Source organism: Psammomys obesus, unplaced genomic scaffold (assembly GCF_907164565.1).
Source record: "Psammomys obesus unplaced genomic scaffold, mPsaObe1.curated_primary_1811, whole genome shotgun sequence".
NCBI classification, from domain to species: domain Eukaryota; kingdom Metazoa; phylum Chordata; class Mammalia; order Rodentia; family Muridae; genus Psammomys; species Psammomys obesus.
This window is the reverse complement of record NW_026587556.1, coordinates 1-11,461: the sequence shown is the minus strand read 5'-3', so window position 1 is coordinate 11,461 and position 11,461 is coordinate 1. Positions and strand designations below refer to the sequence as shown.

Genomic DNA, 11,461 nt, shown 5'->3' with positions numbered 1-11,461 from the left:
CCAAACCAAACCAAACCAAACCAAACCAAACCAAACCAAACCAAACCCAAAACCCCTTAAAGTCTGTAATCATTGGTATGGCTAATAATTTGATTAAGTCATAGAATTGTATATTTTAACATGGTAGACATTCTAGACAGGTTTTTTTCCCCCCCTTAAAGGGTATTGCTTTTATTTTTTTAAGTTTCTGAGACATTAGTGAGGAAGGGTAGAGAGACAGAAAAAATTAAAGGGATGAGAAAAACAAGACTTAGTTACAGTCTAGTTTGTATTTTCTGTTGGCAAAAGTCAGGAAAATTCAACACAAATTATGAAACCAAGATTGTTGACATACATAATTCTAGCTTTCCTAAAGGTATCTCAAAACAGTGCTGTTCAAAACAAAAGAAGTAAGCGTTTTTAGGGACAGACCGTGACATTGAACTTAACAGTGTTAGCAATCTACTCCCAGCACTGTTTGAAATAGAAAGAACAGGCTGTGAATGTTGGTTTGGTGGGTAGGCACCGAGTTATCTTTCTGTTGACCAGGTCCTTTAGCATTGCTGGTTACTGTCAGGGGGATCTGGAATATGTTGCAGGTTCAGCAGCAGCCCCTTTAGAGAAACTAGTCTAAACAAGAAAAATTTTAGAGGACTCATTCTTATTTTAAGCATACTACAAAGTAATAGTAATGACATTGTGATACTGTCATAAAGACAGCCATACAGATTGATGGAACAAGGTAGACAACTCAGAAACAATCTACCAGAACTAACAGTAGGGAAAGGACTGTTTCTCCGTCAGCCTCTTTGGGAAATGTTAATACGTATAGGCAAAAGTCAAACCCTGCCTTTTACCACATTAGAAACATACATCTAAAAAACAAACAAACAAACAAACAAAAAGAAACATATACTTTTAAAAAGCATGATACCAGACAAAGTTATAGGCAACAAAGGTGAAAGTAAAAAATAGGACCACATCAAAGGACACTACCTACAGAATAGGATAAAAGATACGCAAGTGGCATATAACAGGGTTATGAGTAATATATAATTTGTAAAATTAAAAAATGACCAAATCAACTATTGGCATGTGTGTTTTGTTGTTGTTGTTGTTTTTTTTTTTGGCACGTGTTTTGAATATAACTTTTTCCAAACAAAATAGTCAAATGTTCAGATAACCACATGAAAAGATCTTCAGTATCACCTAGTCATTAGAGAAATACAAATGCAAAGCAGTGAATAAACATTACTGCATACCCATGAAGATGACCAGATCAAAAAACAGCCAAGAAGTGGGTGAACATGGAAGTTAAAGTCAATCCTTCCTTTGTAGTGCTGCTGTCAGACATTTGGTAGAGTGGTCGCCTAACACGTACCATGCATGAGGGATAGAGAACACACATGGCCATGGAAACCTCATGCCTTGCTGCTTATCCTGCTCGGTACTTAGGTGATCCTTCCTTGCTTGAGGAAAATCACTATGTTTTGAAAAGCTATCTCCCCCATTTAAAAAAAAATTTCTTTATGAAGATAACAGTTGTCTTGATTGTAAGAATGATAATTTAATTTCATGTTTATTTTATTCCTGGGATTCAGTACATAAAAAGAAAAATGCTTATAACCCAGAAAATGTCGTCTTCTTTTTTTTTTTTAACTTAGGCTATTTTGTTCACTAGACCCAAATTTCTTCTCTATTAGTAAGCTGCCTGATCCTGTCACTAATACAGTGATCTGAAGTAGGGTGTATCTCCATCAAGGTGAAATCATTGTTCATATTGGGGCGGGTGTGGTGGCTATTCTTGGTTGTCAACTTGACTGCATCTGGAATTAATTAAAACCAAAAAATGGTGAGCATAGCTGTGAGAGATTTTTGCTTAATTTGAAGTGGGAAGATCCACTGCAAATCCAGGTCTTTGAGGTGGGAAAACACATCTTTAATCCAGATCATTTGAGGTGGGAAGACATACATCTCAAAAGCCTACATAAGGACATGGAAGAAGGAAGCTTTTGCTCTTGGCCTACTCAGTCTAACCTCAGTAGCAAGTCCATTCCTTCACTGGCATTAGAGCCTACTTCTTTAGGATTCCATCATATACCAAAGACCAGCTGAGACGTCTATCCTCATGGACTGAACAATTACTGGATTCTTGGACTTTCTGTACGTAGGTAGCCACTGTTGGGTTAGCTGGACCACAGTCCGTAATTCATTCTAATAATGACCCTTTATTTTACATATAGAGAAACTCATTCTTTTACATTCTTAACTCTAGAGGACCCTTTCTAACAAGGTGGGAAACACAACTACCGTGGGGCTTGGCTTATGTAGACATCTTTTGCACATAAGGATGGAGTATGTGAAATGGTTGATCTCAGCACTGCAAGGATGCTATTTGGGGGAAAACATTTGTAACCAGCCTTAGGAGGACAGAGATGATAGGCTAGGAAAGACTCCTAGATTTTTCCTGGGAATTCTAGCGAGGAAAAAAAATCTGCTGACTCTAAACTTTGAAACAGGACAGGAAATGACAGAAAAGACCTCTTGGGGTTCTAATATCAGAATCCATTCACTCCAAGTCAGTTCTGGTCAACTCTGAATTCATACTCAAGGAAGAATTAGGGAACTTCTACCTGGTGTTTTTAATTTTCAAGAATATTGCCTAAGCCTGGTGTACTGACACATGCCTTTAATCCTGGGAGGCAGAAGTAGATCTTTGAGTTTGGTCCTGGTGAGTTTCAGGAGAGCCAGAGCTACATAGTAAGACCTTGTCTTGGGAAAAAGAAAGAAAATAAAAGCACTTAATACAAGTACAGATAGCAAAGAGTTTGAGAAGCAATGAAACAGAAGTGTGTGTGTGTTTTTTTTTTTTTTTTTCAATTAGACAAAAAATGAAAAAAAACTCAGGTAAATTTATCTTTTCTAAATTTTTTGATGACTGGATCTTTTAATATGTTTCACACAATGAAGATGAATTTTAGTCATTGTTGGTAAGCATATTCACAATAACATTTGGCTATACACACTGATATATACTAATGAACATTAAGCTGTTTGATTCTTGTCATTGTTTGATGTGTGCAAGATAGGCTTCATGTATTCTGTACTGGAGTCAGAACTGGCTAAGGTGAAAGTACAACAGAAGTAACTGATTATTCTCATTAGCTCCACAAACAGTCCCTATGGAATCGGTAAACCCAAGCAAAACTAAAAATGCTCTTTGTTCCCCATATATAACCCACATGCACCTTATGCCTGTAAGCACTAGGTAAGGAGGGGTCCTGCAGAGCACTGGACAGGGGAGCATATGGCAGACAGGAAGTGAGACAGAACTCAAGAGGACAGTGATGCCACCAGGGGAGGTTTGAGGAGAAAAGTGATACTTTCCATAGATGACAGTAGGAGATGGAGAGAAAGGAGGCAATTAGATAAAATGAAGAGTTGAAATTTAGTTCAGTGCAAGTAATTAAAGGACATTAGAGATCAAGGTTGTGTCATGCATGCCAATGTAAACATAGGTTAGTGATGAACACTAGTTTGTTTGTAGAAAATCAAAATGTTATGTGTGTTATTTACACATAAACATGTGTATGTGTACCGCATCTGTATGCATACCACATAGTGCATGCCAGGGTCATGCAAAGGTGGAAAGAGAGTGTCAGATTCCCCTGGAAGCAGAGGTGAGAATAGCTGTGAGCCAGCATGTGAGTGCTGGGAATGGAGCCCTGAACTTCTGCAAGAGCAGCAAGTGCCTTTAAGGGCTAAGTCGTCTCTTGACCCCAACCCCTGGTTGAGCATTTCTTTTCCATAGTCCTCACAGTCCATATATCTTATCAGGCTCCATGAATGGAGACACATCCTCTAAATGAGGCCACCAAGAGAACAGGAAGCCTTCTGCGATGGTTCTGAACCACGGGGTGATCTTCTCTTCTCCATGGGCCCCCCTGTCCAGTAGGTCCTGCAGGTCCTCCTGGCTCATGTAGCAGTAGCTTTTCACTTCCCTGGGATCTGGGTTTAGAGTGAGGTCTTTCCTCACCAACAGAAGATAGCCAACCTCATGGTCTCCCCAGATGTCATCAGAAGGACTCTTGTGGTAAATTCGGTTCAGAAAAATTATGTCCTTTATGGAAATCTGTGTCAAAGTTGATCGAGTATTAAATTAAGTCAGTAATAGAGAAACTGAACATTTAGATAGAAAGCAGTTCATTCCTTTCCACGGAGTGCCACACAAGGACTTAAGCTTTAATTAGATGTTAGGTAGATCACAGTGAAAAGGGCACAATTTCTGACTGCGAGGGTTGCATTTTTCATTCGCAATGGAGACCATGTGTATACAGAACATGAGGCAAAACACAGTTCTGAGCATTAGGACATGGAGGAATGGGAAAGATTGCTTTTGAGATTGGAAATGTAAACCCTTGGAGGGTTGGGTGGTGGTGGCACAGGCCTTTTACTTCCAGCACTCTGAAGGCAGAAGCAGGCAGGTCTTTGTGAGTTCAGGGTCAGCCTAGTCTGTAAAGTGAATTCCAAGACAGCCAGGGCTACACAAAGATACTCAGTTTTGGAAAAAAACTGAAAAATAAAAATAATAGAGTAAAGAAAGAAAAAGAAAACTACACTCGAGTGCCAGGACTCGGCTTGTTTCACAGCCCATCCTGTGAACCAGGCTTGGACACTTCCACAGGAAACCTGTTTCCTACAGACAGCACAACCATGTTAGCCCAGCAGCCACCATCCCAGTCAGCATGATGACACTGACGGCACTGTCATGGGACACGATACCTACTAAAGGATCCCTGAGCACATGGAAGAGCGCACTGAGCCCCATACTGCAGTGAGTGGGTACCTGGTCCTGGGAAATGCCCAGCTCAGCCTGAAGACATCTCAGGGCGGCCCTCCTCACTCCCACAGCGTCCTTCTCTTCCAGCTCCTCAGGCGTGTATAAAGGGTGACTAGAACAGGAGTCTGTAAAATGTCCTGGGAAAATGCCCAACAACATGCTGCTTTAGTGAGAGTTCCCTTTCACGACAGAGGGGCAGTTTCCTTCCTGGCCATAGTTGGTGCATAAACTAGGTTCAACAAGGACTTGCCACACAAATATTTGAATATGAAATTCCATACCTTGAGCCAGTTGCAAAAAGGCTAGTGAATTTTTGTCCTTGTACCTTCAGTTGGGGTGAGACTGATGAGCTCAGACACACACAGACAAAAAGAGGCAGAGAGAGAGCTGTGAGACTTACCAGGAAAAAGTGTACTTGGCATCTGCTCTCTGCTGGACCAATAGCTGTTTTTTTGTGTTGAAGAGGACAACACTGAAGCCTCGGTGTAACAGGCCTGCAAGGTGAGTGGGCATGAGTTAGGGTCACACTGATGTCACTATAGAGTCTCCGTGCTCATTTCCATCTTTTCCTTTCATTTTCCTCCAGCTCAGGATGGTTTTGGCACTAGCTGCTGGACCTTACTGGGACAGAATTCACCCCAGTCACTTAGCGTTTGTTGACTCAGTATTCTTTGACCCACAGTGAACACTGCAGGTGAGCACAGCAGTTTTCCTCCACTTGTGAACATAAAATCTAGAGAGCCAAGAAGCAAAGCCGGCCATGCTGGTGGCACAATTCTATTTCTTAGACCCTACTGTGTGAATCTAAAGCTGTGGTCTAGAAACAGTGGCTGGCTACTTTTGTGCAGGCATCTGGATGACCCAGGGGCACAGAGTGACTGCTTATCCCTGGAAGTTGTGACACAGGAGGCACCGAGGAGGCTCACAACAAAGGGTCGCTCCTACCAATCCCCTTTTCTGGAGACAAGATACCAGCATATAGAGACCTGGAGCTGAATTGACAGAGATACACTTGCCTCTGTCTCTGTACTGGGACTAAAGGTGTGCACCACCACACCCTGACTGGGTACAATTCTTGGCTTTCACAGTCCATTTCAAGGTAGCAGTCACAGTCTGTGTGACACTGTCTGCTGATGGCAAGGTCACTCTATGAAGGCAGCAAGAGCAGCAGCAGCAGCAGCAGCAGCAGCAGCAGCAGCAGCAGCCTCACACTTGACACCTGCCTCCTCCCTCTGCCTCGTTCACAGTGAGTGATGGCACCAGGCCTGGATGCACATGGCATCGTCCTTCCAGCTCACCCTTCTCAATGTTTTCCATCAGATGGCAGTTCTTCTTAGTTTCAGCTCCAATGACCTGATCCTGCTTGTCAATGACAATGCACTTCTCCTCTAGAGGTGAGGAGAGGTCATCAAGGTGAGTTTTGTTCATACCTGTGAAGACAAATGGACTCTTTTTTGTAAACAGAAAGATAAAGTGAGCTGAGATAGGTAAGCCCCTCTAGTATCAGTGAGAGAAGTTGCACAGAAATTGAGGTGCAGTGGTTATGTGGAAAGGATGGCCTTTTTAATGACCAGACAGGGAGCTGCACTGGCCACTTACAGCATGCTCAAAGTCAGAGTTTTATTCCTCAATGGTTTTTAAATCCCTGTGTGGAGAGAACAGTCTCCTGAATTGAAGCCGACTATGGGCAAGGGACAGTCTCTTGGAAGGACACTAGCAATGAGCCTCCCTTCTGTTATCCAACCATCATTATCATTAAATGTCTTCTTTTAATTTGTGATTTTTTTTTCATTTGATACTTGCCTTGTTTGCAAAGGAAGTCAAGGATTATGTAGAATTGGAGAACTCAAAAGCAGCAGGTCTGGGGATATAGTGCATGGTAGAGCACTCATTTAACATGACCAAGGCCCCGGGACCAATCTATTTCACCAACCTTCTGTGAAACAGAGAGAGAAATAGTGCAACAAGCCCCAATGGTACTCATCTCCTAACAGAAGGTGACTATGCTAAGGAAGCCAGGAGACAAGACTGCTTGGGTTGGGGAGATACTCATAGCAAAGGTCTGAAATACCAGCTACAAAATTAAGCACAGACAGATCTATGTTCTCACCTCCTCTGTAGATGAGTCCTGTGTCGCTCTGAAACCTGGAAGTGGATGGAGATGGGCTACCTCACCTGCAGCTGTCCTATATATGTGCTTACACGAGTGGGTGTTCTGTTGGAAGAGCTTTTCAAATTTGGCTCTGTGACAAAACAGTCCACATCCTTGTCTCCTGTCACTGGAGACTGACAGAGGGTGTAGTGTGCTTGCCTCATGCATCATCGTACAATGAACATAATGACAGTTGTTAGCTGGGTGTGATGGTGCAGAATAGGTATTTCAGCCTACAACACTCAGATCATACTCCATCAGTGAGGAAAGTCAGAGCAGGAGATGCAGACAGGAACCTGAAGACAGGAACTGAAGAAGAGGTCATGGAAGAGTGCTGCTCACTGGCCTTTCTTCATGCCTCACTTAGACTGCTTTCTTATGTAACCCAGCCTCACCCATCCTGGGTTAGCACCATCCGCAGTGGGCTGAATCATTATCATCAATCGTTAATCAAGAAAATGTCTGACAGACCTGCCTACAAGCCAATCTTATGGAGGCATTTTCTCAAATTAGATTCTCTCCTTAAACAATTACTCTTAAAAGTGAATGGAATTTTATGTAAGAAGTGTGAAATAGTAAGAGCTAGAGAGGACAGGAACTCCACAAGGAGAGCAACAGAACAAGAAAATTTGAACACAGGGAACTTCCCAGAGACTCATACTCCAACCAAGGACTATCCATGGAGATAACCTAGATAACAATGAAGCCACTTCTGATGAGAACTGATAGACTAAGATCAGAAAGGAGAGGAGAACCTCCCCTATCAATGGACTTGGGGAGGGGTATGCATACAGAAAGGGGGGAGGGTGGGACTGGGAGGGCAGGAGGGAGGGGCTTATGGGAGGGTACAAAATGAATAAAGTGTAATTAATAAAAGTTAAATAAAAAATAAAAAAAAGAAGCTACAAAAAAAAGTGGCTGCTGTGTCACATGTGCGTCAGTAGGTGGCTTAGAGGAGAAAGGCCATGTCTGTGCTCAGTTTTCTGACCTCAGAACATCGGATGATTGTAGCCTACCAATCCCCGGAAAAAGCAAGCCTATGATGACCACCAGTGCAGCACCAGGCAGATCCAGATGGGTTTCTGCGATGAAGAGCAAGCTGGAGACTAGAAGAACCCTGCCTGGGACCAAGGACCGTGGCCAGAAATGAGCCTGAGATATGCACAAGTGGCCATTTGAGCATGCTGAGTGAGGTGAGGGAATTAGATAGGGGGCCTGGACAGGGAATTAGCCTGAGATAATCACCAATCTGCCACTGCGCAGGCTTGGAGGGGCAGACCATGCCCGAGATGACTCCTGTCCAGAGCTGTCATGCACAAGCCAGCATAGCAATCCTGAGAACATTCCTGAGATGACCCCAGAAACTCAGAGACCTTGAGTGCTACCAAGGAGAGCAAATAATTGGTGGAGAAATGGAAGAAATGGAAGAAAAAGAGAAACAGAAGGATGGGGACATAATGAAGAGAGGCAGAGCTGGAAACTCAAGGATAGGGAGGAACAATCTGATGTGAGTAGATGGTGATGTCACCTGGGACCATGATGGGGTCCTGGCCTGTGTTGCTATGGGGGACATATCTGGGTCCATAGCCCTGAAGACAGGGTTTCTTTGTATAATAGTTCCAGCTGTCCTGAAACTCACCTTATAGAGTACACACAAAGAATTAAAAAAAAAAAAAGAGATACAGAATAGCTCCAGGTAATGATTTAATAATAGCTAATAATAGCCAATGTTAGCCAGTGGTGTGGTGTACACCTTTAATTCCAGCACTTGGGATGTAGAGGCAGCTGGTGGATCTCTGTGCATTCAAAGCCAGTCTGGTCTACACTGTGGGTAGACAGAGCTATAGAGTGAGACCCTGCCTTGAAAGAACAAGCCAAAAAGTAAGTAAGCAAACAAACAAGCAATGAATAATTTTGAAAAATCAGCTAGTGTGTGCTGGGGCTTGTATTTGGCATTGTTAATGTAGTTTCTCCTGGCACAGCCTAAAGAGGCAGGGGCAGTATACAGAAGGGAAAATAGAGACCCAAAGTAAAAAAAACAAAACACTGAGATCAGGGATTCAAGCCCATTTTACCCTACTGAGCTTCTGAGGTGTGGTCTTATTTAGGACTGTAATTAGGACAGCTGAGTCCACATCACTGTTGAGACAGAGGCAGAACAGTGACCTCTTTTCTTACATTACTTTCTCAACATTTTGATCATGAAAGACAGTGGAATCAGGAATAATGAAGAGTGAATTGCTTCATCCTCTCTCATTAGGAGGGGTTCAGTATCACTCAGCACAATGTCATTTTCTCATGACAAGAGGGCATGGGTGGAGCTGTGCCTTCATTCACCTACCTCACGCTGGTCCTTATCTCCTTGGTTCAACTCAGAAATGTCTTGAAGGACCTCTGAGATGTGGGGTGTAAGCAGGCCTGTCTTAGCTATTCCTTCTGGGTAAATTGTTATCTGGGCTCTCATGGTGGATGGAATTTTGACAGTATGAGAACCTCTCCTTCTATTACCACTTCCAGGTAACTGGGAGGGATCTGAAGCAGGAGAAATGTCAGAATGATGAATTCTCTCAACAAACTCTTTGGGTTCTTGTACCTGCATGTTGGTCCAAGACCTGGAAGCAGAAAATAGTACCTTTGTCTCCCAGATTTGTCTAATAATGGTCTTTGCATCAAGGCTTTCCTCTGTGTGGTGGTCTCCTGACCCTTCCTCTGAAAACGCTAATGGAAACTGCATTAGTTAGCATACAAATTCAAGGAAGATTCGGGTAAAGCACTGCACGAAGCCTGTGTAGATGATGGTGACCCTCAGGATGCTGTGATGTACAGAAGAGAAGCTGCTGTCAGGTTGCACAGGGCAGGTGCTGTCATTACAGGACTGAACCAGCTTCAGGACTTCAGTGACAACCGCAGGTAGACATGAAATGGATGTTTAGAATAAACAGTGTAATGTGAGAGGCGGCCGCTGCCATGTTCAAATCCTCACGTCATTGTGTAGGAAAGCCTCTGCTTAGCCTGTGCTCTGTAGCAAGGCTGTGCTTTAGACAGGAATGTCATAAAAGTAACTCATCCTCTATTTGCTCAATGCTGTCAGTGTTAGTGGGAAGACAGCGCTAGCTAGTGTGGAGTGCTCTTGCCTTCCTGTGTGTGGCTCAGATAAAATGGGCACAGAAGTCTGTCTGCAATAGACAGAACTGTTCTGTTCCATGCTGAGGCTAGTGCAGTTACTGCACATAAGGATTCCTTGTAGTTGTCATTCGATAGCAGGAGTGCTCATAACAGGCAGTGAAGCTCATGCCTCCCCCACCCCAGACCTGACAGGCTGCCCCACTCCTAGGACATGACAGGCCACAGCACTTAAACCAAGACTTGCTAGGAGAGAGGACTGGAGACACAGGGTTGCCACTGAGATGACGCCTGCTGCTTTGTGCTTGCTGTGGCTTTCCTGGATCTGGAGTTCATGTGAGCCCATGTGAAAATGCACTGAGTGTTTTGGTTCTGAATGGGGCTGGTCAATGGTGTGCAGGTCTGTGTTTATGACCATTTGTTAGATATTGCATAGAGCATAAAAACTCAATTACATTAAAAATAAACTCTGGTTCGAGGCAGAGAAAGAATATGTGTGACCACTATCAATAAGGAGTCCATGTTTAGCTGGCTGTGAGGGCTGAGTGTGATACAGCCACAGTTCCATCTGGAACAGTTGCTGAAACCTTTCTATGATTTGGTGTGTGTGCGTGTGTGTGTGTGTGTGTGTGTGTGTGTGTGTTTTCACCTGTGTTCATTTCCACATGTTCATGGACACATAGTCAACACTAGGATTTTGGCCTTCCCCTTGGTTTTTGAGTCTCCCACCAATTCTGGAGCTCACCACTTCACCTAGAATGCTTTCTGAGCCTCTTAAAGGTAGGGCTCCCTACTGTGCGCCAGTGCACCCGATATTTTGTGTGGGTGTTGGGACAAGAACGTAGGTCTTCATTCATTTCTGACAAGTGTGTTAGAAGGAAGGCTCCACCCCCCCACAATGCCCTAGTTCATTTCTCAGTATCAATGTGGACCATGACTGGTCATCAGTCACTCTCACAAGCAGGCTGTCCCTCAGAATGGGGAACTCTTGAGAAGTCTGTGTCCATTTCTCCAGGGCCTGCGCATCTGTGTCAATGTGACCTTGGCCTGTGTGCTGATCAAAAAATGACTACCCAAGTTGAAGACCATTAAGGGACGTTCTGCCCTTGGTCAGAGCTTTCAGCAAAATGCTAAAAGATTAGCTGCATGGGTTCAGCACAGCCCCTGCCTTCTCAGTCTTCTCAGAAATTGTCTCTGAGGCTCTGAGAGGGCTCTCTGTCTCTTCTCTCTGAGCTTTGGGGTTGCAGGTGACCCTGGTGTCCACTGATACCTTTTCTGTAGTTGACTCCTGTGCTCTGTGTGTCCGTCTGCTAAGAGGCACCTCAACTACACATCAGAAGCTGAGAGCATCCACAGTGACGCCAAGT

General features: G+C 43.7%; 1 protein-coding gene and 1 pseudogene across 1 annotated transcript; one reads left to right on the top strand and one right to left on the bottom strand.

Annotated features, from left to right (window-relative positions):
- Positions 1–3,793: 3,793 nt before the first annotated feature.
- On the bottom strand, positions 3,794–9,570 carry LOC129674021 (isopentenyl-diphosphate delta-isomerase 2-like). The gene is made up of 5 exons (XM_055603898.1): positions 9,318–9,570; positions 6,118–6,249; positions 5,220–5,313; positions 4,826–4,979; positions 3,794–4,111 (listed from the first exon to the last, which is right to left on the bottom strand). The coding sequence occupies exons 1-5, from the start codon at positions 9,568–9,570 to the stop codon at positions 3,794–3,796; spliced, it is 951 nt and encodes a 316-aa protein (XP_055459873.1).
- On the top strand, positions 7,867–7,991 carry LOC129674095 (small nucleolar RNA SNORA17; annotated as a pseudogene).
- Positions 9,571–11,461: the final 1,891 nt, after the last annotated feature.

Bases quoted from the DNA above. Each gene is read 5' to 3' on its own strand.
- LOC129674021 (XM_055603898.1), bottom strand. From the start codon at position 9,570: ATGCAGGTACAAGAACCCAAAGAGTTTGTTGAGAGAATTCATCATTCT. The intron at 5,314-6,117 runs GTGAGCTGGAAG...CTCACCTTGCAG, and splicing joins GATGGAAAACATTGAGAAGG to GCCTGTTACACCGAGGCTTC. The intron at 4,112-4,825 runs GTACCCACTCAC...ACTTTGACACAG, and splicing joins TGGGCATTTCCCAGGACCAG to ATTTCCATAAAGGACATAAT.